This window comes from Ornithodoros turicata, chromosome 5 (assembly GCF_037126465.1).
Source record: "Ornithodoros turicata isolate Travis chromosome 5, ASM3712646v1, whole genome shotgun sequence".
NCBI classification, from domain to species: domain Eukaryota; kingdom Metazoa; phylum Arthropoda; class Arachnida; order Ixodida; family Argasidae; genus Ornithodoros; species Ornithodoros turicata.
The window spans coordinates 75738665-75764284 of NC_088205.1; the positions used below are offsets into that span (position 1 = coordinate 75738665).

Here is a 25620-nt window from a genome sequence, read left to right on the forward strand (position 1 = left end):
CTCAACACGAAAAAAAGTCCCGAAAATAAACGAATGAATGAATGATGACTGGAAGAATAGTGCGGATATATATAATTTTTATATTAACGCGAAAACACTGAGGGAAACGTCCTGCGAATTTGGTTTCCGATGTCGTTACCACTTTTGAATTTCGTTTCCGTTTCGGTCTCTGCATGGTAGTGGAAACTAAAACAATTTTGTTTCCGTTTCCATTTTCGTTTCCTGTTGAATTTCGGTAATTACCGTTTCTCGTTTCCGTTTCCGGTAGCCAACCCTGCTATAAACTGACGCTGTAAAATTCGTTAGGATTCTGATCAAACGAGACCTATTTCGTGTAAGTCTGTTCGTGACAATGATTGCAGATGCTGTGGAGAGAGTGCGCGGGAGGAGAAGAAGAGGGCAGGGAAAGGGAAGGAGAGTGTAGAAAGGAGGAACATAAGTAGACATACGTGGACAAGCACATACGTGGACAGAGGGAGAGAGGACAGCAGGAAGGAGTGGGGGACAGGGGGGTTAGTATGCGTCCTGGGCCGACTTCAGAGGGAACTGTATGCATACGTATGGAAAGTCGCGCAGTTGATGATAGGATTTGAACCAACCACCACGCAGTCTTCAACAGGACCTTGGCTACCACTAACGATTGGACGCTGTCACCCACTCGGCCATACCGCTGGTGGCGCAGGTGTTTGCGCAGCGGCGTCGGAGTGACGGGTGTAACGGTATAGATAGGGAGTGACTTTTTCGGGTTAAATGCCTTTCTCAGATTCGGGGGGTAAAAATCGGGCGCTATTTTTAAATCTGTGATTCGGGGAGAAATGGGGCGATAATTGTGCCTTCGGGTGTTCGTCTCTCTTTCTTTGTTTTTTGGGGGGGATCGTGACCTTCCAGGGGTAATCCCCGAAGGCATAGACAGTGTTGACACACATGGGTGTATTGCTGGGAACGTAAGTGACCCAGTTCTTACATGTGTTACACGTGGCGACCTTTGTTCGTCTTCAATGGAAACGTCACTTGAGGATTTCATAGTGACTGGAATTCAGGGAGAAATCGGGTTTAACCCGAATTGATGGGAGGACAGTTCGGGGGGGGAATAACCGGGCGGAATCGGGTTTAACCCGAAAAAGTCACTCCCTAGCCGTATAGATGATGTTTTCCTGGAAAAGCACATCAAACCCTCAGTGGCATTCCACTCTGTTTTACCCGTCCCCACCCACGGTGTCCCCAGTCATGCTTCCTGCATGTGTGTCGTGAAATGCATGCATGTCGAAAAGCGTGCCCAAAAATTTGTCGGGCGGATGAAAGTTGCTGACATATCTTTTATTGTTACAAACGAAGTTTGAGCAAATAAATACATCCCATTCATCCCGTTCACACTGAAGCGAAACAAACACTCGTTTTAATAAGCGACGACGCGTCAGCCAGGCTATTAGTTCGTGACACAAACATATCCTTTACATACTTTACATACAAGTCTTTTCACACACAGCCGGCACTCCTGTACATGATTCAATGTATCACAATGGAGGTTTAGTAGAATGCACGCCAAATGGAGAATTCCATCGACATCATCAACATCAGTTCTTTTTTATCTTTCGTGAACATCATTATCAGTTGGTTTCAGTTTCTGCGTTGCAGAGTTTTTGAGACGGTGTTCCCTGCAGGTCAGTGTTTTTCAATCATGACCACGAAAAGACGGATTATCTTAAATTTGTGAATTGTGCTTTGTAACTGAAATGGCGTTCATTTGACATGTACCCTATTGCACATGCGTAATTCTCGTCATACTCTGTGTCCTTGTGATTTATTGATCTGAACAAAATGCAAGACCACGTCAAAATGAGGCCTTTTAGTGCGTCCACGTGATATTTAAAAAAAAAACGCCACGAGAACGTGTCTGTAATTGCGAGTTGAATTCCGAACGAATGCAACATTTTATAACTCTGGCGCGCACAAAATCGCTAACTTTTATACAAACGTTGTTTCTACACCAAATGATTCGTTGAGCAAATAAATAAGCGGCAAGCAAGCTGGTGTAATGAACTTGTAGACATTTCCTTGAGTACGAGGAGGAGACACGAAGACAAGAGACTCGAAGGAACGAACTCAAAAAGTTGAGTTCGTCTCTTCGTGTCTTCCCCTCATACTCAAGGAAACGTTACCTAAAAGGATTTGCGTAGGAATTTCATTTGAGTGTGGGGAGTCCAACATCACTTTAGACACCTCAGTGCATATTTCTGTAAGATACATTCGTATCAGAAAATTTTATGGAATTTCTAGGCGGTGGGGCTGGCAAAATCCCCGTCTACTACACCGCCAGAGCCGCAAAAATGACTTTCTCAATTGCCGGTGATATTGTTTTGGTCTAGGTCTGTCGTCATCGTTGAACCTATTTCATTTCGACGCCTAAACCGGCAATATTTCTTTATAGACGTAAATAAAATTCTGCACTTTGCTCGTAGTAGGCGGTGTCACAAATGGGACACACCAACGCTGTGAGACACCTGCGTATTTTTTTATATATATATTTATAATATGGTATTCTCGACACCCTCTGAAGCCTCCATGTTCATCGGCTACTGTCCCAAGGACAGGGTACATTGCGCAGTGCGTTGAGTGCTATTCTGTCTACGGAGTTTTCAACTATAGTCTCGTATAAACTGGACTCATCCATTAGTTGGGGCCCCACTTGTTTCTTATGTCTCTTTGACGTTTTGGGGTTGCATTTGTTTTGTTTTTCTACTGCCTCTTGTGCTTACGTGCTCTGCAGTAGCCTGTCCCGAGTTTTGTCGGGGCTCAATCTCTATATCTTTCTTTTGCAATCAATCAATCAGTCAATCAATCAGGACCGCATATATCATCAACTGTTTTCCCAATATGCGAAGACAGTGAAGCACCATTCGCTTCTTCCCTCCCTATCCCAGATATTTACAGGATGTTACTACAGTCAGAGGCAACATTTGGTGGTTGAAACGGTACAGTCGCATCTAGAAGGCGAGCTCCGATCGTTCTAAAAGGGTTTGCGGCAGGATGTACCGCGCTGACAGAGCGTCCGACCAGAACCGTGTCCAGGCGTTACGCTCAGGAGGCGTCGTCGCTAGATGGTTGGAGCGCGGAGGGCCTTCCGTCTTTTCGTCTTCTGCTTCGTATTCCTAGAAAAGTGAACAATGTCAGTAGTCAGTAAGAGACGTTTAAAAAGAGAGTTTCTACCTCGTTATTTACTTCAAAACTTTTAACAGTTTTAACAGTTAAAGATTAACAGTATTGTGACGCTAGGGTGCGCGCGTCAGCTCCACGCTCATTCCCTCCTTCATCGCTTGTAGTTTCCGTGACGTCACGGGAACAGCCATTGGCGACGCTAGTGGCGTCCATTCCTTCGCACTGGAGACGGAAGGAATGTCGACTTATCTACGAAGTCTTCTTTGGGAGGAACTTTAACGTAACCAGTATATCTTATTACGTTATCACATTTTCATCATCAGTGGTTATTGGTATCACTAATTCTATTCGGTTAATATATTCCAAGTATGCATTCACCTCAATATGTTTCACTACGGTCGGAACACTCACGGGTGTATGTTACAACACAGCCTCCCCTCTGACCTCCCCGGGGGGGGGGGGGCATTTATCTATTGGTTGGTTGGTTGGTGGTTAGTAAAATAGCAAGGGGAGGTTGAATTCGCGCAAGCCTTGCTTCATAGGATCATTCATCTATTTTTAACTGCTCTACTGTATTCTTTTTCTTTGTCGACACTACACAATAACAGGTCCACAAGCTAGCGTTAGAAAACAGCAGAAAACTTACGGGCTGGTAGTCGAGGATATTTGGCACGAGGTGCTGACCCCGATAGTGGCGCCTCCCTCCTCCTGCGGCGACTGCAGGCGGCTGCTCTTTAGTGCCGCGGAGTATTAAGGATACCGAGTTTATCCTGCCGTTGTCACGGGAACCCCTCTGCGTTACGATACGTTACAATTAGTTCACCCGCTATTAACGTCAACTGGTCAGCGTATTACCTTGTCTCTGAAGACGAGCTTCCAGAGCCCCGTTGGGTTCTCTCCCCAGAAATGAACCGTCATGAATGTCCAATTGCGGAAGCCCATCTTGCTGACGTCATTGGCACGGCGAAAGAGCAACACACTCACGGACCCTGAGAAAATTGAAGTTGCAGTTCATTAAGACCCATATTGTTCGCGAGCCATTAGTTTTGCGCAAAATAAAAAAATCGCGAATTTTAAGGGAATGCGAAAATGTCTGGCAGGATTTGACACTTCGAACACTAATGCTTCACAGTCGGTTGTACAGGCTGCTAGAAAGCACTTGATTTGCTCTACAGGACGAGCGTGTGCAATGTCGCTTTTATCAAATCGCTGGGCTTTTCATCAAATCGCTTTTATCGCTGGTTTCAAGCTACGTGAGCAGCTTTTTTAGCTGTATTCCTTTTTCATTTGGAAATAAAATTGGAGAAAAGAGAAAAGTAAGCTATCGCTCTAAAGGGGGAGAGAAATTTAAATGTCATTGAAGGAACGTACATGTTAAATCTTAACAGGAATGGGCATGTATTATAATACATTGTATTAAAATAGTTTTACTGTAATACATTTTATATTACTCATTTTCAAAAAGTGTTTGTATTAGTATTATAATATGCCAAAGTATGTATTGCCGGTATTACTTGTAATACACTGTTTCAGAAATATTATTGTATTGGTATTATAATACGTGTTTTTGTACAGTATCATGTATTAGTACATACTATAATACAAAAAATTATTACTGCACACCCCGGCATATTATAATACAAAACCAATACTTTTCGAAATGCGTATTATAATACGTAATACATCCAAAAATGTATTACAGTGATAATTGTGATACAATGCCCACCCCTGAATCTTAATTAATACGGTGGCAAACACACACACACGTACACACAGAAGAAACACGCTTGGAATTTTTATTGCTAAAAATTAGAGCACACAATACGCATGGAAAGGAGTTTGTTATAAGCTTCTTGTAAAAAAAAAAAGCTCGTTAAAATATCAAGCAGCTGCCAATTCCCTGTTAAGAACCGGCTACATTTCTAAATCTGTACTTTCCGCCGAATTATGGCAAGTCGTTTCCTTAACGAGGGATGTCCCATAATTTCGTTACGCCAGCGATAACACGTAGGCGACACCCACCAAGATAGTGTCCCCGCGTGCCTCCGCGCGGAGTTTAATTTGCATATAGGATATCGCTGTATATATAAATATATCGGTAAAACAACGCCTGCGCTAGCGCTAAACTCTGAGAGTGGGAGGTGAGGCAATATGCCCGTTGCAATGATAACCGTAAAGTGTGTATTGGGATATGGCCATTAGTCCGGCGCCCAGCGCGTCGCACAGAATTCCAATCAGCCTCTTCCGCCGAAGTAACCTGCACTCGTTACTCTAATAACTGTCCGGTGGGTGGCCGTTTTTGTTCCCAATGACACCGTCACTCGTGGGATGATGGCTTAGTACGCAATTATTGGTTCCCAGGACAATTTCGTTAAATTGGATGTTTAACCCAAATTGCAGTTTCAAATTACTTCAAGTTACCACCGATTTCACGGCGCACGCGTCTTGGCTTTGCATTTTGGATATGTGTATTTCGATGAGGTCGGCTGGTTTCTTATCACTAGAGCGCACTCCTAAAAATGAACTTCGCCGCATAGCACGAATGATATTGTTATCTGCCCTTATTTGTTGAAAACGGGAAGCGTACGTCTTTTTTGCGACACTTATGTTGTTCATAATTGTCACACACACACAAAAAAAAAAGGCGTGCGCCTCCCGTTTGCAACAAATCAGGGTAGATAACGATATCATTTGAAATGATGGTTGGCTATGAGCGTGCTATGCTGTGAAGTTCATTCCTAAGAGTGTGTAATATGACTCTGAAGTAAGTCGCTTACTACTCCCCAAGCAGCACAATGTACTGAAAGTCGAGTGCAATAGGGGTGGACGGTATGTGTCTTATCAATGTTCTTTAGTATCACCAGTCTGTTCAAGGCCTTTTACCTACCCGTCCACCCCTATTGCACTCGACTTTCAGTACATTGTGCTGCTTGGGTCGACGGATATAAGTTCGAAACACAATATTATTTGGACAGTCATAACCAACTATGGATAAAGTTATCAAGAAAGATGTTAACCAGCTGTTAGGACCAGCAAATTATTCAGTTCCCAAAGGAATTAATATTCCTATAGGATGGATTGCTCTAACATCACAACGCCAATGCATATTGTGCTCTGATAACTTTAAAATCAGTGTAGTAGCTACTTTTACCATCTTGAGCGAGCTTAGGCTTTCCGCGGTACTGCATTTAATACTAACCTGAGGGCGATTCGAGGTACGCATCCAGGTGTCCCCTGCGAGAGTATTGTATGTCGACGTGGACCTGCACGTGCTCCAACGAGCCGATGTGGTGCTGGCTTCCTGGGACGTCCTCCACTTCGAAACTCACATTAACCTCGTTGCCAGACGAGATTGGAATCGGAAACCTGTAAGGACCAACGGGAAATTTTCACCGCGAAGTGTTTCACTGTGAGGTCTGTTTGAGAGGAATTATTATCACTGACATGACACGGCGTGAAATAAATTTCATGATGCTCATCAACGTGAGCTGTCACGCTCTATCAGGAAACCAGCAATGCCAAAGGATTTTTATGCTCAGCGATTGTACACGCCGGGAAGCCAGATCACTCGCGTTCGTGAATGCTGGACCACGCCGTAAAGCTGGCTTTGCCTCTATGCGAGTCTTACTGCCGTGAAGCACCCTTTACAGGGCGTCACCGGCAGGATTCTGCCATCAAAGTTCACTCGGAAATTATCTCAAGGACTAATTCAACCATTCGAAATAATTCAAGCACTCAAGAACGTAAAAGTAATTTACAATACGTGTCGCTAAACAAGCAATTCTAACGAAAATGTTTTTGGAAAGGCGGGAAGGTGCAGACGACAGTCTTAGCAGACGTGTCGTCTGCTTCCCCTTTTGCGCATGTGATGTGGCGCTGCGGATACTTTTTTGATTTTCCGTGTGCTCCATACCTGTATTTCTTCGTAGGCTCAATGGTACGTAATCTTTGTGGCAACACGTTTGTCCAGTTTAGCGCTGCCATCGTGATGCCATGGGCGTCCATAAGTCCGAAGCCAAACCGGCTGTTGTACAGTAGACCAGCGGCGTTGCGCTTCCAGCCCCGATTGTTCTTTAGAGGCTCGAAGTCAGAAGTCCACGCGACTAGGTGTTGCACGTCTCTCCATGTCAGTCGTGGACTGCATCAAATGAGTAGTTAATATGAGGCTAATATGGTTTCTAAATCCTTAAAAGTGGACCACCTACTTTGCTTGAAGAACAAGAGCTATGATTCCTGCGGCTAACGGTGCGGAAGCCGAAGTGCCCGTATGTTCCGTCGTGCACTTGTTGTGCAAGTCCGAAGTGGCCTGTAAGACAATTGATGAAGATATTAATGCCGCGAAGCATACCATACACCATATGCACTTAATGGGGCAAAGAAGTGACATTTATGAATCTGTCAATCAATCAATCAGGAGCGACCGTGCACACTGTTGTTGCTGTACGGTGTCATGTCACTGCGCAATTAAACTTGCAAAAACGCTTTGCAAAAGCATACAGCCATAAGCGGTGTGGCACGACCTTGCAGCCCGGCCCGATCTCCTGGCATGACGTAATCAAGTCCACGTGACGTAGCATCGTCGCGGGGAGCAGCCGCGGGGTCCCATTTTTCACTGAAACTTCCCCTGCTTCGGTCTCAGCGAGGTGCTACTCGCAGGGACTATCCACGTCATAGAGTGACGTCATCACCACTCGGAGTCTCTGAGGAGCTGAGGTGTTCCCAGAGAGGGGGTGCACCTCAAAGACATCTCTCGCGCCCGGTATACATATCAGCTATAGGATGGTTGTTCTTCCGCAAGAACACGTCTTATCTGTATAAGCGCGATTATACAATACCTCGTTGATAACCCGTCAACATAGAGTCCACGCGGCACTTACGATTTTCTGGTCGGAGTATGCCCCCGATGAATAGGTAGCTGCCATAGTAGAGGCACACTTCTCTCCGTAGTAAGGGAATTGCCCCTGCTGACTAGCGCTGGACACCGATAGAGTGTAAGGGGAACTGGCATATCCGTCACAGTTGCAGTTGTCTCCTCTGGCACCGCCGTTGCCCGAAGCCCACACATAGATTGTTCCTTTTCCACCGCGTCCCTCCGTCACTCCTTTTTCAAAAGCTTCTATGGCAAGCTGTTTAGGTCCGTCAACTGTGCGCCCGTCGTCCGTGGGACCCCAAGAGGCGCTGAAGATGTCGATGCCGTCCACGTTGAAAGCGAGAGAAGTCGACTCGAGGGCGTCTACGACGTCGCCGTCCAGCATGCGGATACCTGCAAGTGTGCAACGGTCGAGCGAGACCTGATCATCCATTTGCAGCGACTTATGTAGCGGAGAAAAATCTAAACACTGGCCGCTTTGGTGCGTTGTTACGATAAAAAAGTGGCTTATTCAGATGGTAGTGTGCAGAGTCAGGGGTCCTGTCTGGGACGTATTACAACCTAAGAGACTCATGGGCGGCGAACACCATTTAAATTTGATACCCCTTGGGTTGATAAAACTGTACATTAAAACGCTTTTGAGTCCATGAGTAGAATGCCTGGACAATAATAGCTGGAAAAGAAATACAAAGCGAGCAGACTGTTGGATTGGATTGGATTGAATGGAAAGGAATGAAATATTGAGACGTCTGTTGTCGCTGTGCTTATAGTGCTTTTCTCGTTCTGCCAAAGATCCGTAATGAAAATCCACGTGTTTCCTCATTGCTGCGCCACCTAGCTCTATAATAGTATTTTTATTTTTTTGCCTTCAAAGAGAACCTGCAAACGCTTGTCGACTATAAGACGAACTGTGCGGTAAAGTCACACAGTGTTGTTAAAGGCTTTAAAAAGGTTCCCACTTACCGCCAACTCTGGCGTCATACGCGACACCAACGCCGCAGTTGTTGTTATTGGCAACCATGGCTATTTCACCGGCACAGCGCGTTCCATGGCTAAGAAAAAGGGGAAAATTTACATTTCTGTTAAGAACATAAGTTTCAGTATCCCGAGTTTCAGTATTATTGGTTATTGCGAAACGTTTTTTGTAGGAATAATCAAAGAATGGCATCTTACTTGTTATAGTCGAGTTGGTCATATCTGGGAAACGGATCATTGTCGTCATCGTTGAAATCGTAACTGGCCTCCGGTGCCTGTACAGGTGTAACCATCGAGGTCAAACTTTATCGAAGACAACGGTGTTCTTTTTTTTTTTTTTTTGCATGCACAGGTGTGATCCTATTCGCCGTTATCTAAACAGCTTGGCTACCAAAGCCAAATAGAGCACTAATGGCTAGCTCTAGGAAGCGTAATGTCAACGTTTATTTGTGACGTGCTCTTTGGTTGCCATAGTACCATGCATTCGGAAGAACGTCAAATATCCAGTTCATTAAATACTCACGTAGTTTGGAAAGATATCCGTGTGGTTCCACTCAAGACCTGTGCACATTCATAGACATGTTGTGTATGGCGATAGAGAGATATGTGTACATACTGTGGCCAATTTATATATCATCGTGAATGCTTACCGTCGTCCATGATAGTGATGACGACTCCCTTGCCCGTGTATCCCATGTCCCACACTTTGGTCACCTGGTGGTGGATCTCGGGCATCTCGGGCATGTTCCGAGTGTCAAACTGCGAGGTCGAAACTCGATTAGATTGCGCACTACACTCTACATAGTATATTATACAGCTTCTATATTGTCGTGTTCAACCTATAACGGCACGTTTAAGCCCCGCCCTACGCTTCTTCCTATTGGACGCATCACTCTGCGTCGCGACAAGCAGTGTGCCGACCCCGAAACTACTGGAGCCCTACACTCTTAAAAATGAACTTCACCGCATAGCACGCTCCTAGCCAGCCATCGCCTCGAATGATATCGTTATCTGCCCTGATTTGTTGAAAGCGGGAGGCGTACGTTTTTTTTTTGTGACAGTTATGAACAGCGTAAGTGTCACAAAAAAGGCGTACGTCACTCGTTTTCAACAAATCAGGGCAGATAACGATACCATTCGAGATGATGGGTGGCTAGGAGCGTGCTATGCGGTGAAGTTCATTTTTAAGAGTGTAGGGTTATCGCTTCTGATTCGAGGAGAGAGAGAGAGGCGTTCGCCTTTTTGTGTCAATTATCGTATTAATCAAAATTGACACAATAAGGCGTACGCCCCCCTCTCTCTTCGAATCAGAAGCGATCACGCTATCATTCGTGGCAATGGTTGGCGCAGAGCGTGCTATGCGGTGAAGTTACGTTTTTAGAGTAGAGTAAGTAGTAGAGTAGTTTTAGACTGGGAGGTACCCGGGTTCGAATCCCGGTGCCGGCTGTGCTGTCTGGGGTTTTCCCTGGGTTTTCCTCAGACGCTTTCAGGCATATGTCGGCACAGTTCCCCTAGAAGTCGGCCCAGGACGCGTATTTCCCCAGGGCGTCAGTCGTGACGCTGCCCACATACGTGAGGCCGACAACGGCAAGCCCTTTCGCCATCACCACCACCACCTTAAGTTTTTAGAGTACAACTATAGTCCCCAAAATAACTAAAATCACTCTTTCTCTCTCTCTTCCTTTTATTCTTTTTTAAGGGTGTAGCTGCGCGTTAGAATTGTACCATAGAAGACAGAAGTGAACCAGAACACACTATGATTGCGTACTTACAATGTACCACTGATGAGTCCACAGTGGATCGTTGAACCGAAACGTCTCCCAACGGTTTCTCATCCATAGAGGACCCTCTTCAACGTGATCCCTCTTGGCGCGCTTTCGAACGACCTGTTGCTCCGCCCACAGTACCTACGGCCAATAAACGTACAGTTGAAGTACGGCGTACAATGGTTGTACAATGTATGGACCAATACCCTGTCGTCGTCGACGAGCCGTTTGGTGATGTGCCGGGCCCCTCGTTTCGACCGACGCGGGTGGTCCGATTTTCGCATCAGGTACGTGTCCCGGAATCCTCGTAACTGCACGAGAAACGTCGTGATCGATTATCAATTAACGAAATCTAATTTCACTTTTCCGTACATCGAAACACTCCTCCAATAGCCATAAATCACAGGGTGAGGTCGGAAACCCTATGAGAACTCAATAAAGTACACTCTTAGAAATGAACTTCACCGCATAGCACGCTCCAAGCCAACCACCGTCTCGAATGATGTCATTATCTGCCATGATTTGTTGAAAACGGGAGGCGTACGCCTTTTTGTGACAATTATGAACAGCGTAAGTGTCACAAAAATGTGGTACGCCTCCCGTTTTCAACAAATCAGGGCAGATAACGATATCATTCGAGATTATGGTTGGCTACACTGTTAAAACAGAACTTCCCCACATAGCACGCTCCTAACCAACCATCATACTGAATGATATCATTCTGTGTCATGATTTGTTCAAAACAGGGGGTAGGCGCCTATCTGGGACAATATAATCTGTCCCAGATGGGCGCCTCCCGCCTGTTTTGAAGAAATCATGACGCAGAATGATATCATTCGGTATGATGGTTCGTTAGGAGCGTGCTATGTGGTGAAGTTCTGTTTTAACAGTGTAGGAGCGTGCTAAATAAAAAAATAAGTTAGGGATACCGGCAAAGAGAAGTGCAAGTCTTGAGAATTGCGCATATGTTGTCCTGCATTGTGCTTAAGCTCATATTTTATGCGTTTCACCCATCTATAGTGTTGCACCATCTAGCCTAAGCCTCACGGGTCTCGAGATAGCACTCACAAAAATACTCACAACTCCCTTAACAAAAACTGCACCTTCATCCACCATTTAAAACTACCGAAGCACGCTCATGTTGTCAGCGATCGAAATCGTTCACCCAGCAAGACCAACAAGAACCGTATAGACCCGAAGTTGCGCTGGTATAGCGAGACGCGCGCGCGGTCCGCTACACCATCCATCACCCAGTTGGACTGCAACGCAAACTAGGGTCTTTCGGCGGGAAACTTGATCCGCTAAGACCCATCGTATCCATCTCTGTTGTGCATCCACCGAACGTGTTCTTTCCGCTGTGCGCGGTGATAGAGCACCGCTAGCGCGGAGATAGTTGGACAGCCCCTTTATTGGTTGGCGAATCCGTCGAAGCTGGATCGCACGGGCGACGTTTTATAAGTTTACTCGGAGGGGGAAATCGCTAGTTCGGCTGACAAATTTTATATGGGCATTTCACATTTGTTATATCGCATGATGTAACCTTGCTTTTCATGTTTTTTTTTTTGTTGTTGTTGTTGAAGAGGTCCACATTCATGCAGGGAGCAACAGGTGAATGGTAGCTTATACGCCTGTCATTATACGGGGTACCTACACTCTTAAAAATGAACTTCACCGCATAGCACGCTCCTAGCCAACCATCATCTCGAAAGATATGGTTATGTGCCCTGATTTGTTGAAAACGGGAGGCGTACGCCTTTTTGGTGACACTTATGCTGTTCAAAACTGTCACAAAAAAGGCGTACGCCTCCCGTTTTGAACAAATCAGGGCAGATAACGATATCATTTGAGATGATGGTTGGCTAGGAGCGTGCTATGCAGTGAAGTTCATTTTTAAGAGTGTATGTGATTTAGTGTCACTTTCAATGCGTGAGACTACGAAGAAAGTGCACTAACGGTTTAGTGAGCTCCCCAAACCCACTTCACTTCACTTCACTTCGGCGGATGGAGTGCGTAGCCTCGACAGCAGGCTTTGAGGTACAGGTAAAAATATTGACGAAAAGCAAAAAGCCCTGGCACTCACAATATTTTTAAACAAGTATTTGCAACTGCGTGCTTATTTGATCTAAGTATACTGTGTAACATTGTCTCCAACATTGTCTTTGTTGTGTAACAAAACTCCACAGGCTGGCGATCTCGCAGCGGCCATGTTTGTTGTGGCACATATTGGAGGCCAATTTGTTTAACGTAGATGGAAGAAGATTTCTGGAAGTGTTTCTAGGTCAAAGAAAAAACATCCTTATGACAGAATTGTGATGCACGCCTAAAAATCTTGCCGCCTTTCATTCTCATCTATCGTCATTGCCATCATAGTTTAGTGACACTTACTTAAGCCGTGTAGCAAGCATGTAGTGAAGGCGACATTCGCTTGGGACGAGTGCACTTCACGAAAATGACAATAAATTAGAGCTCTGTTAACCTTAGTAGAATGGTAGAGCGACTCACGACAGGGTTTCCGGTTTCTACAGGTTTTTCTCCCACTATACTTGAGAGAACGGCAGCAGACAGGACAAACTCAAATGCAAAATTCAAAATCGAAGTCAAATGCATAACTCAAATAAAAGTCGATATCTAATGCAAAATTCAAAAGTAATCCTTTGTGGCGTAACTCCTGATCATAGTCGTCTCGCGACGAAAAAAAAAAAAAAACGAGAGTTATTATTTAAACTTATTGAAACGCAAAACCTGTACGCATAGAGAGGTTACTGCGTAAGTATAAACTGCCTGCCACACACTGCACTCCGCAACATAGTTTTGAGACTCGGCTCCTGATTCGTGAACGCGGTCTTTTCATAATCTTCCAGCCGGTGTTTGACGCAAAAATATCCCAACTTTCATAATTTCTGGTGCCTAAAAATGTGCTTAACCGCTCGAGGCAAACAAGATACGACCAGTATATACTTGCACTAATGCGACGGCTAAAATGCACGCGGGGGAACATTATATAAAGTTGTTTGGAAACCGGAGGCAGACCGCGTGCAAGCCCATATCCCATGCGTTGTATAAGGATGTATTGTCTTCCGGACTCTTATAAGACCAGCAACGGGAGTGGCTTCCATGATGTAAGGGACGTCACTAGACTCTCGGGAATGGACCACGTTTCAGCCGTATATATAGGCCTATATAGTATCCCACTGCGATGTCGGCTATAGTGATAAGCAGGTATGTGGTTCCGAGTTTTCGGAGTAGATTTCTCGGCATATTAGGGAGTTTTAGTCGTCCCGTTTGGCACTTCCGATAAGTATCCGATTCAATACCGTCGCGACTGCGCATGCTCCGGCTGAATGGGAGACGCTTTCGTGTACGAAAAGCTATCGCGCTCCCACTCGTTCGGGATTTATCGAAAGCCTTTCGTGTACGTCTCCGTCACCCGAAAAGTAGTTGGAAAGCAAGATGGCGGACAGTGTGTCCGGTGCCGTTGTGGCAGGGAAAAAGGTTAGCGAGAGCGCTTTTCCTACGGCGAAAATCTCCTACTGCTCAGGGACGTCGTCCAAGACAGACGCCATAGCGGCAAACACAGTGGACAATCTTATCAGCGCGAGTGAAGGCGAAGTTAAAACGTGCTTCCGTGCACTCTTAAAAATGATCTTCACCGCACAGCACGCTCCTAGCCAACCATTATCTCGAATGATATCGTCATCTACCGCGATTTGTTGAAAACGGGAGGCGTACGCCTTTTTTGTGTGTGTGTGACACTTATGCCGTTCATAATTGTCACAAAAAAGGCGTACGCCTCCCGTTTTCAACAAATCAGGGCAGATAACGACATCATTCCAAATTATGGTTGGCTAGGAGCGTGCTATGCGGTGCAGTTCATTTCTAAGAGTGTGGTATCTGAACTAAAACGACGCTTCACCTGTGACTTTTCCCAGTCACCAATGTGCACCCCAGCCGCATGAAACGTCAAAAATGTAATGACACATAGCGCTATTGGCCATGCTGGACTTGCTGGACTGAGTCGCGTGTGCGTTATCGGATTGGCATTGGCTTTTGGATTGGCATTGGCAATGTGAATGCCAAATTGTACATGTGTTGGTTTCTGCTCCTATTTGCTCGCATTGTATTATAAACTATTGGCAACCCTGTTTAAATTCTGCGTCGTGCTGATCGCGATTTGTCTCTAATGAAAACGTTGTGATATCGTCTATTAGTCCTGCTTATCACGATTAACTTTGGCAGAGCTTGGAAGACGTAAGGAGTGCATCAAATTAGAAAATTGAAATAAATTGACTGCATCTTTGTGTATTGTGGATGTCTATAGTTGGCGGTAAATTTTTGGAGACACTCTTTTGTAAATGCTACAATTTTTTTTATTGGAAGCCTTTTAACGTTTTGTGACGTCGTTTAATTTGTTTTTGCATCGTTACTGTACCGGTTACGCAATTTCAGCGTACCGCAAACACAGCCTGACGATCTCGTGACGGTGGAACTGTCGCGTGATGTCACGTGACCCTATAAAGCGACGAATGGACCGTGGTTTGCCCAAGAAAGTTACCGCTTTCAAAATACTGTGCAGTGCTTCTAGAAAGGTCTTCGTTATCTGTATCAGATAGGAGTCGAACCTGCCCTGTCCCGCCTCCATGATAAAATGCCTTCTCCGCATTCGCTGACCGCCGGGAGCGAAGACTAGCACATTGTTCTAACTTATCCACCAGCTAAGGACGATAACAATAGAAAGAACAAGTAAAGGACAACACGTTCCCTGTAATGCCACCCCCCTACGCATTTCCTTTGCTGCTGGTGTCCGAAAGCTGACAATAAATTTTTATCACGGAGATCGTAAATGACGGCTTGTAAATGGACTGGATTCACTCTTTTCCGTTCCATTTATTGCCGCTGATGCGTCAACAGGGAGAAACACGTGATCCGTGCCCGTCTACCAGAAAAGAGAGAGGAGGGAAGAGAGAGGTTGTGTTTGGGCGTAATTGAACGTGAATTTGACGCTATCTTGCGGCATACTGGTGTTGTGATCTGATGTTGGTATGTGATGTGCGTATACTAATGATACTAATAATAATGTCTCGTACACTGCTACGAAGCAGAACGAAAAATAGTTTGATGTACTGCATGTTGAAGATCGCCTATGGTACACATTTGCCACAGAAAATTTGGGGTGCACAGCTTATCTCCCAGGTGCAATGAGAGGAAGAAAATAAAAGCGGAAAAATGTTGCAAATTACACGTTCTCTCTGTTACGAAAAACTTATTCGTAATTTTTCAATTTGTTGATAAAGTTCCCGGAGTTACCAATTATTCGTACTGGGTTGCCGGGTGCTTTTATGTCGCGTCACGGCATTCTCTCGTTATCTGCCGAGTTATCAGTTGACCCTTATGACGAAGCGTTACGATGTCGATGTCGTCCGTCAAAAATGCCCATGTTTATCGCAACTTTTATGTGACGCGAGTGACATGTGGGCCTTTCCATCAAAAGGGTAAACAGCGTCTGTCCCTAAGTGGCCTCGAATGAAAGTGCCACGTAGAGATCAAGTGCTGCCGGAGATTTACACAATACACAGCAAAATGTTCACGGAACGAGTTTACTGTGGAGTGCAGTAGGGTGGAAGACATGGCCTTAGTATACACAAGGTAAAGTCCGTTTCACGGCTTCCATCTTTTGCATTGCATTCCCCAGCGAGAAATTCTTAAACTCAGCGTCTAGCAACGTTTTATGCATAGCGCATATGCATAGCCTGGGTGAGGCTGCATATTGAAATGATTGCAGACTTCGCTCCTTACACTTAGACAAGGATGATTTGAAACATGTGAATTGAAATGCGTTGTCGACGTATGACATACAACAAAGGATTAAACTTGACATTACTCTGGATAACGAAACTGTATAGACAGTATACAGACTGTATAGTCTAAGAGTTCCCTACACTACAAAAAGAAGAAGAAAAAAAAGAAAACGACAAGTGAATAAGTACTATAGAGGGGGAGAATATGACATCACAACAACTTTATAACTTTATTTTGCGATGATGAATGGGGAGTTTCAAACTCCCCATTTGGAGGAGTTTCCAAAAAACTCTACCCCTTTTTTGGGGAACTACGTAGAGGCAATACTATATAATAGTATATCGGTGGTGGAGGTTGCTGTACCTTCCGCTAAGAGTATTTGCAACAGCGTGGTCATTCGGCCGTGCAGTTCTCATGCATAAAAGTCCACGGGGTCTCGTCCCATAGACGTCTCACAAACATGGACAGCCTTTCTCATAGACTAATGTAGGGTCACAACGTATCACTGCATTGTATGAGACGTGAGTGAGAATTCCTGTTGACGTATCTGACAAGACCCGCGTGTCAGTCCACTTTTTCACCTTTCCTCTTGTCCAATACACGTGACTACATTAGAAACAAATATAACCCCCCTCCCCCCCCCAAAAAAAAAAAATCTGGCAAGTAGAATTCAACACACATGTCTCTTGGATGTCTGCCTTTACGCATATCGTACATTCGTACACTATGCCAATGATGAGCTTGAAAACATTAGACACTGACATATGTGACCTACATTACCTTTCAAATCAATGCCATATAATTTTTTCTGGGATCCTGCGGATTAAAAGGCCGAATCCAACGAATCCCCGGTGGGTCGGCTTAATAACGTCAACGCTCTAATCATCCCTTGTGCGAGTCAAAATCACGGAATCTTCTCCTCAAATCCCCCGATAGATATATATAAAACGAAGAAAAATTTTAATTTGCGATATCTCTTTGGGTGAATAACAACAACAGCTCATGACGCTGATACGATATGATCCGTTCTCATCAGTACAGCGCTGCGCTCTTCAAATCGGGGCTTGCTGTGCGGGGGGAAAATAATTACACTCGCTCAGCGGGGTTCATATGAAAATCCTTGCGCCACCAGCGCGGTCCTATGCGTCTTATCGGAGCCCACGGGAGGCACATCATAAAGTTCGCGAAATGATTTTTTAGCCATTGTGGGCGTTTGACAGATAATTTTTTTTGCGGAAGAGCGCAGAAAGGGGGCGCTTGCGCGTCGTAGGCGATCCTTGTTAACGAACTCGCGACATTATTTACCAGGAAAAGTTTGTTAGTTTCAACAGTTTAGTATTGTACGCTCTTAAAAATGAACTTCACCGCATAGCACGCTCCTAGCCAACAATCATCTCGATGATATCGTTATCTGCCCTGATATGTTGAAAACGAAAGGCGTGCGCCTTTTTTGTGACAATCATGAACAGCATAAGTGTCCCCCCCCCCAAAAAAAAGGCGTACGCCCCGGTTTCCAACAAATCCGGGCAGATAACGATATCATTCGAGATGATGGTTAGCTACACTCTTAAAAATGAACTTCACCCACATAGCACGCTCCTAGCCAACCATCACCCCGAGTGACAACGTTCTCGCCTTAGATTTGTTGAAAACGGGAGGAGGAGCCTATTTTGTGCCGTGCATAATACACATAATCACAAAATAGGCTCCTCCTCCCGTTTTCAGCAAATCAGGGGCGAGAAGGTTGTCATTCGGGAATAAGGTTGGCTGGGAGCATGCTATGTGGTGAAGTTCATTTCTAAGAGTGTAGGAGCGTGCTATGCGGTGAAGTTCATTTTTAAGAGTGAAATTGAAATGAAAGACTGACTCCCTCTACACTCTAAAAACTGAACTTCACCGCATAGCACGCTGTGCGCCAACCACTGTCACGAATGATAGGGTTATCGCTTCTGATTCGAAGAGAGAGACAGGCGTACGCCTTTTTGTGTCAATTATCATATATCTAAATTGGCACAAAAAGGCGTACGCCTCCCTCTATCCTCGAATCAGAAGCGATAACCCTATCATTCGTGGCAATGGTTGGCGCAGAGCGTGCTATGCGGTGAAGTTCAGTTTTTAGAGTGTATGGGCGACTGCACTCGTTTGGATGCCATTGTAGCCTTCTTCCTTCTTCTCTCTCCACAACTGTTACGGACGGACTGACGCGGCTGTCGACGTTGGTGGGTTCTAAAATACTGATAATAAAAACGATAAGCCACGAATGGTCGTTATCAGTATTTTAATTTCACCATATTGCTTCCTAGTTCCATTCTGTGGGAAAGGGCGTTTTATTAAGTAAACATGTTTCATTCCAAGCGATGCTTCGATTAAACTTTTCGAAACAACGTTCTTTTTTGCTTCCACATTTGTTTCTGACTTCCCGTCTGCGGTGGTGTGTAACGGACGGAAGGACCGTTGCGTCTTCGCTTGAGTCCTATATTTCCCTTATTTCTCCTTTTCGTCGGTCCTGAGAAATAACCGAACTAGTGGAGTACACATCACTGGCACCTTGCACAGCAGCTAACGTCTCCGTATTTCTTTTCCTCTCCAGCGAACACCTGAGCAAACATCTCCATTCGTTAAATACGTCTCCTCTCTTTACATACATCATAAAACAGGCTGTGGTGCTAATAGCCATACACTCTTAAAAATGAACTTCACCGCATAGCACGCTCCTAGCCAACCATCATCGCGAATGATATCGTTATCTGCCCTGATTTGTTGAAAACGGGGGCGTACGCCTTTTCTGTGACAATTATGAACAGCATAAGTGTCACAAAAAAAGGCGTACGCCTCCCGTTTTCAACAAATCCGTGCAGATAACGATATCATTCGAGATGATGGTTGGCTCGGAGCGTGCTATGCGGTGAAGTTCATTTTTAAGAGTGTAGCTTCCTATATACTATACCATGCCTGTCCAATGATTTCGAAACATACAGACGCCGGTCGTCCACAATAGTGGAGTTAGTTTCCTAGGTTCCTGATAGTTACCTCGATGCGTTATCAGCAGTATCGGTCATGACGCCGTCCTCCTACACACTGATTGCAGATTACAGCCGGTGGCGTCTGACAGGCGGAGACATGACACGACACCCAAAAGAGACCGTACCAACGCTAACTGGCGCGGTGTCTTTCGATAACCGCTATCTTATCGAGCGATGACGGAGGCATGCATAGCATACACCCATCCAGGACGCTTATCTCCGCAAAGCGCTGCAGACCAGCGTTATGCACCGAGCATACGGCAGCGTACGCTTACGGGGTAGGCAAAGGTTGTCACTACTCTGACTGTCCGTGTTTCCGACCCTACACTCTAAGAAAAAAAGGTGTAATTTTCTACCTTTTGGGGTAGAAGTGTGTTGTCACAGATTCTCAACCCTTTTGGGGTAGAAAGTGAGGGGTAGAAACACTTCTACCCCTTCATTTCTACCACACTGGTGGAACAGTTCTACCCCTGAGTATGAAGAGAATTCTACCCTGTTAGTGGCAAGATTCTGCCCCTACATGGTTAACTGTTATTCCTCTGGGGGGTCTATCTTTTCTCTCCATATGGAAGACGTCTCTACCCCAAAGATGAGAAATATCTGCCCACCTTGACGCTAAATATGCAACCATTCCCGGAAGACAGTTCTACCGTGAGTAGAACTGTTCTCCCTTATTGGAAGATAATTTTTTACCCGAAGTGGTAAGAATCTCTGCTATTATTCGTGCTGTGCCTACCGGTGGCATATCTCTACCCGTAATGACGGGGCATTTAGACCTTGTAGGGAAATATTTACTCCGCCTTTCATGAAGGACGTCTGCCCTTTTGAGAAGAACTTGACGTATAGTATTTGTGTGGATAAGATAGAATATATACGTAGACAACTGTTACTGATCACAGCATTTTATTAGCACGTCACAATTGGAATCGTACACTTGCGCTTACCAATGCGAAAGGTACATCCATTTTGAAGAAGCCTGAGCACGGAGACACGAAAGAAAACACGACACAACACAGACGACTCCATTGTTGCATCCATCAGACTGCACAGCACTTGCATGGACTGTCTTGCACATAAATTTCACATGCATGCACCATAACAAGGGCATCGGGATAACTTCTGAGGGCTTGACGTTTCACACTACTGTGTCGCTCTAAATACACACGAATCTTCACTCGGTGTGTAATATCTGCACGGAGGAACACGTGGCAGGACGGATGATTTCAACTGAAATGTAAATGGCATTAATAGAGCATTTAAGACAAGCGATAAATAATAACGACGGTACATGTTTCACTTCTCAGAAATATGTTTACATGTGTGATTCCCTCAGAAATAAGCATGCAAAAAGAAGAAGGCTAACCCGGCAGTGGACAAAAGCCAAGAAAAAATAAATAAATATATAAATAACACAGCGCACATCTAAAAAACCATGACTCGAGCAATGAGTGCCTTCTCCCATCAAACAGTGGCTCACCGTATGTTATGGCTCCGTTTCTTCATTTTCGAAGTGGATCCTGTAATCTCATCCGGCGGGCGCTGATAAGGTGCCGTGCTAAAGTTGTCATGGTGACCTGCGTGTATTCACAAACGCATTTGCTCATATTGCAGTTTCATAGGATGCTGAAAAAGTGTCAGACGACATGCCGGTCAACCCGAACACGCAATGCGCAAAACACATCTGATCACTGCATATAAGACGCTCGGGAAGAAAAATCTTGAATATCAAAATTACTCACCTGATTCTGTCCTAACTCCACCTTGCTTATGTTCATACCATTGCAGCTGAACCGATAACACCTTCCACCATGCAGATGCGAATACCCGACTCAGCATAGCCATTAGGCCGCACGAATGGCCTTCGGTGCAGCAATGTCCACGTGCAAACCGACAGTCTGTCACTTTCAGCGTTCGTCTCTATACTGACCCCTTTTACACAATCAGCGATTCCGCGCAAGCGCAGACACTCTGTTTGGTCGCTCTGGCTAATCTCTTGAACAGTGACCTCGAAGCTGGACCAAACGCCTTTGTGCGCAGGATTAGTAACCCTCAACTATTCTCGTCGCTTGAGTGACTCCATTTACACTTCCATTAGTGACCCTGCTACGAAACACACAAAAAGAAAAAAAGAGTCACTTGAACCCTGATAGTGACAAGATTGCCACAGTGGTTCTACCGTTAGGGGGAGAGAGTTGAGCAAAAGGGCAGAAACAGTACAACTTCAACCTGCAGTCGGTAGAGGGAAAATAGGTCGGGGAGAATTGTTGCGCTTCTACCCGTTTTCAACCTTTTTTTCTTAGAGTGATAGGAAACTGGCGCCCCCATACGGTAGCGTGAACGGCAGATTCTGCCTCATGGGGCAGGTATGTAGCATATACGGCAGTTTCCTGGTCAGCAGCCATCTTGCTTGACGTCACCCGGTCGCCATTACAGCGGTGTGGGTGCGTCATGGCCGCGCCCAGTTATATGCGCTGCAACCATTACGGCAGTGTGGGGGCGTCATAGCCGCGCCCACTGATATGCGCCGCAACCAATACCGCGGTTCCCTCGAGAGCAGCCATTTTGCCTGACGTCGCCATTACAGCGGTGTGGGTGCGTCATGGCCGCGCCCAGTTATATGCGCTGCAACCATTACGGCAGTGTGGGGGCGTCATAGCCGCGCCCACTGATATGCGCCGCAACCAATACCGCGGTTCCCTCGAGAGCAGCCATTTTGCCTGACGTCGCCATTACAGCGGTGTGGGTGCGTCATGGCCGCGCCCGATGATATTGCGCCGAAACCAACGTATACATGCCGTTTTCACCGCTACCGGTCCGGTGCCAAAACGACATCTGGTTTCACACACAGCAAACACGCTCTACGCCAATCCTTGTGCCGATTGATACAGTTATCGCTTCTGATTTGAGGAGAGTGAGGGTCGTATACGTACGCCTTTTTGTGCAATTCAAATTGCCACAAAAAGGCGTACGCCTCCCGTTTTCAACAAAACAAAAACGAAAGATATACAGTGAACCCTCGTTATTATGACCATGGTCGTTCCCGAAAATTTTGATCATAATGCGGAATTGTCATATTAACGGGGGGGGGGATTTGCAGAGGTTTCACTGCATTGTTCCCCAGGCGTATGGTCGTAAAGCGCGTATGTCAGATTATCGGGGGTCATATTAACGAGGGTTCACTGTAGTTCTGCATGGCGGCTGGTTCCGAGCGTACTCAGTCGCGGAAGCACCGGAAGTGTTCGCGGCACCGGAAGTTGTTGCGGGGGCTTGTTTATGTTTACCCGAGAATGTCACCTATAGGAGGCTATGTAATGGCGCTGCTTGCCGTAGTCGCCCACACTTTGGCGGGCAACGTCACGACTATCGCAACAGGGGGAAGAAAGTGCGTCCTGTGTACAGGGAACTGTGCCGACAGTTATCTTAAAGCATCCGAGGAAAACCCAGGGAAAACACCCAGACCGGCGCACGGACTCAAACCCGGGTCACCTCCCAGTCTCGGCGTGAAATGCAATCATCGTAGCCACTACACTGCTAAAATAGAACTTCACCACATAGCTCGCTCCTAGCCAACCCCCATTCCGTGTTCCGATTTGTTGAAAACGGGAGGAGGCGCCTATCTGGGACACATTATGCATGTCCCAGATAGACACCTCCCCCTGTTTTGAACAAATAAGGACGCATAATAATATCATTCGAAATGGTGGTTGGCTAGGAGCGCGCTGTGTGGTGAGCTTCACCGCATAACACGCTCTTAGCCAGCTACCGTCCCGAATGACATATCGTTCTTTCCCCTGACTGGTTAAAAAACGGGAGGCGTACGCGTCTTTGTGACACTTATGCAGTTATGTCAATTGTCACAAAAGGGCGTGCGCCCCGCACTTTCCACAAATCAGTAGTGATAACGGTATCATTCTGGTAATGCACTCTAAAAACTGAACTTCACCGCATAGCACGCTCTGCGCCAGCCATTGCCACGAATGATAGGATTATCGCTTCTGATTCGAGGGGGGAGGGGGCGTACGCCTTTTTGTGTCAATTATCATGTATCCAAATTGACACAAAAAGGCGTACGCCCCCTCTCTCTTCTAATCAGAAGCGATAATCCTATCATTCGTGGCAATGGTTGTTACAGATCGTGCTATGTTGGCCTTCACCGTGCGATGTGGTGAAGTTCTGTCACCACGACCTGTGTTTGAAGAGTGTATACGGTGCGTATGAATAACGTAGAAAAAAGAAACAATTGTATTCACATCGTCCCCTGTCTCCTTCTGTCGCCTTCACAGTTTCATTCCCGTACTCAGTTCATTAAGCTGCCAAAGACGGATGAAACCCAAGCCAGTGGCGTACAAACAACCTGCCACTTTTCGAAAATATCTGCGTCTTCTCTATTTCACTTCGATACGTCAAGTCATTAACTGATATAAGTTATAAAAACTGCGGTATATAGTTGCTAAGAATTTCATCAGCGATTACGTGTGACGCGAGGTTTACATTAGTTGCTTGCGCGCGTTTCCCGTGACGTCACGAATCCGTTGTTGATAAAAGGTTTGAATTTCACAGACATGTCCAGAGCGCTTCCTGCATATATTCCCTTTCTTTTCTTTCTCTCTCCCTCTCTCTGTTTTCTCTCGCTTTCGGACCATTTCATGCATCCACTGCAACGCCGCCAATAACGAGTGGGGAAGTACCAAGTAAAGGAACTAAGGAACTAATGAGTAGGACCGCTCAACTCCTATACGGGATATGAACGCGTGGTGATGAGGTATAATATATGGTACGTTAGCCCTCTTTTATACCTCTTTCATACCCTTGAGAAGGGTTGGAGGTATAAATAGGAAATTTGGTACCTCTTCTATACCCTCAAAAAGTATATATCTGAAGCAGAAGGTATAAAAGAGGTATAAGAGCACATTATTATACCTTATTAATACCTTTTTTTCTAACAGTGATATACTGCACCGTTGTAAAAAAAAATAATAAAAAGAAAAGAAAGATAAGTCGCTCCCCTGTCGATATATTTCAGGGAAGATTATAGGCATAACTATAAGTGCTTGCACAATTTTGGCAGTCATTTTTCACTGCGTCATTTTTCATTGCCACGGGAGCTAGTACACCCTAAGAAAGAGAACGAGTATGAATTTAGTCCTTTTCGGGGACTAGATACGTCACAACCAGTGCGAAATAAACTTCCGCGCATGTAGTCCGAAGCTTAGTCCGCGCGTTTGGTGCAAAGTTTAAAGAGCGTTTGCAGTGCTGGGGAGCAAATTTTAGGGTCAGGGGACTAAAATGGGGAGTAATTGGCAATCTCGGGGACTAGAAAGCTGTGGTAGCTCCCAAATCTACTCCCTTAGATTAGATTAGAGTTTGAAAAGAAAAATATGGAGATGGAGGCTCCTGCAAAACACAGGAGCCGGCTACTCCAAAACGCTTATATAACGTACAACAGTATATGGAAAGAAGGGAGAGGGTGCAGGCAAGTTGGTATAGACTCATAAGACTCCTGACTCATCCTGACCCTCCTGACTCTGACTCTCCTGACTCCTGAGAATTTGTAGTCCGTCCTTCTTGTTCCGTGTCTCTCGGTCCCCTACCATTACAACAGGTTCCGTAAAGGAGCAGCGGAATCCGCCACCGTTCTCCTGGAGAACGTGCCCCAAAAACTGTTTATTTAAACCTCCTCTTTTCCTTCCCCTGTTCCCTTCCTCCTCAACCTTTACAACTTAAAAATAAAAATTAGTACGTCCAGTAAGTTGGAGGCGCTGCAATGTCCACAAGGAATGTGATTAAAGCAGCTGTCGCACGATGTCTAAGGTCCCACGGCCATTGTCCGAGGAGCTTCACTAAGTCTACAGGACGGTGGTCCTGTCTTTCCAAGGCGGCTCCATAAGGTTCATTATGTTGAACACTGTATATCTACTGTAATCTACTCCCTTTTTTTTTTTTTACACTGCCGGAAGACTTCCGTGCACGCAGTGTCTTCTTCTTCTTTCTTTTGTTTCAACCTTAGACCAGGGTTGTCACGGCTACATCCACT

At 45.5% G+C, this 25620-nt stretch overlaps 1 protein-coding gene across 1 annotated transcript in view; it reads right to left on the reverse strand.

Annotated features, from left to right (window-relative positions):
- Nucleotides 1-1308: 1308 nt before the first annotated feature.
- Nucleotides 1309-25620, reverse strand: part of LOC135394848 (neuroendocrine convertase 1-like) — a 30625-nt gene continuing 6313 nt past the window's right edge. Inside the window, exons 2-14 of the mRNA XM_064625877.1 lie at nt 10974-11078; nt 10774-10908; nt 9652-9760; nt 9525-9562; nt 9200-9276; nt 8990-9078; nt 8034-8419; nt 7362-7462; nt 7070-7294; nt 6356-6522; nt 4012-4145; nt 3803-3949; nt 1309-3149 (exon numbers count right to left, since the gene is read on the reverse strand). Of these exons, the coding sequence (XP_064481947.1) occupies nt 2985-3149; nt 3803-3949; nt 4012-4145; nt 6356-6522; nt 7070-7294; nt 7362-7462; nt 8034-8419; nt 8990-9078; nt 9200-9276; nt 9525-9562; nt 9652-9760; nt 10774-10908; nt 10974-11078 (1878 nt within the window). The 3' untranslated portion in view covers nt 1309-2984. The remainder of the gene's footprint in view (nt 3150-3802; nt 3950-4011; nt 4146-6355; nt 6523-7069; nt 7295-7361; nt 7463-8033; nt 8420-8989; nt 9079-9199; nt 9277-9524; nt 9563-9651; nt 9761-10773; nt 10909-10973; nt 11079-25620) is intronic.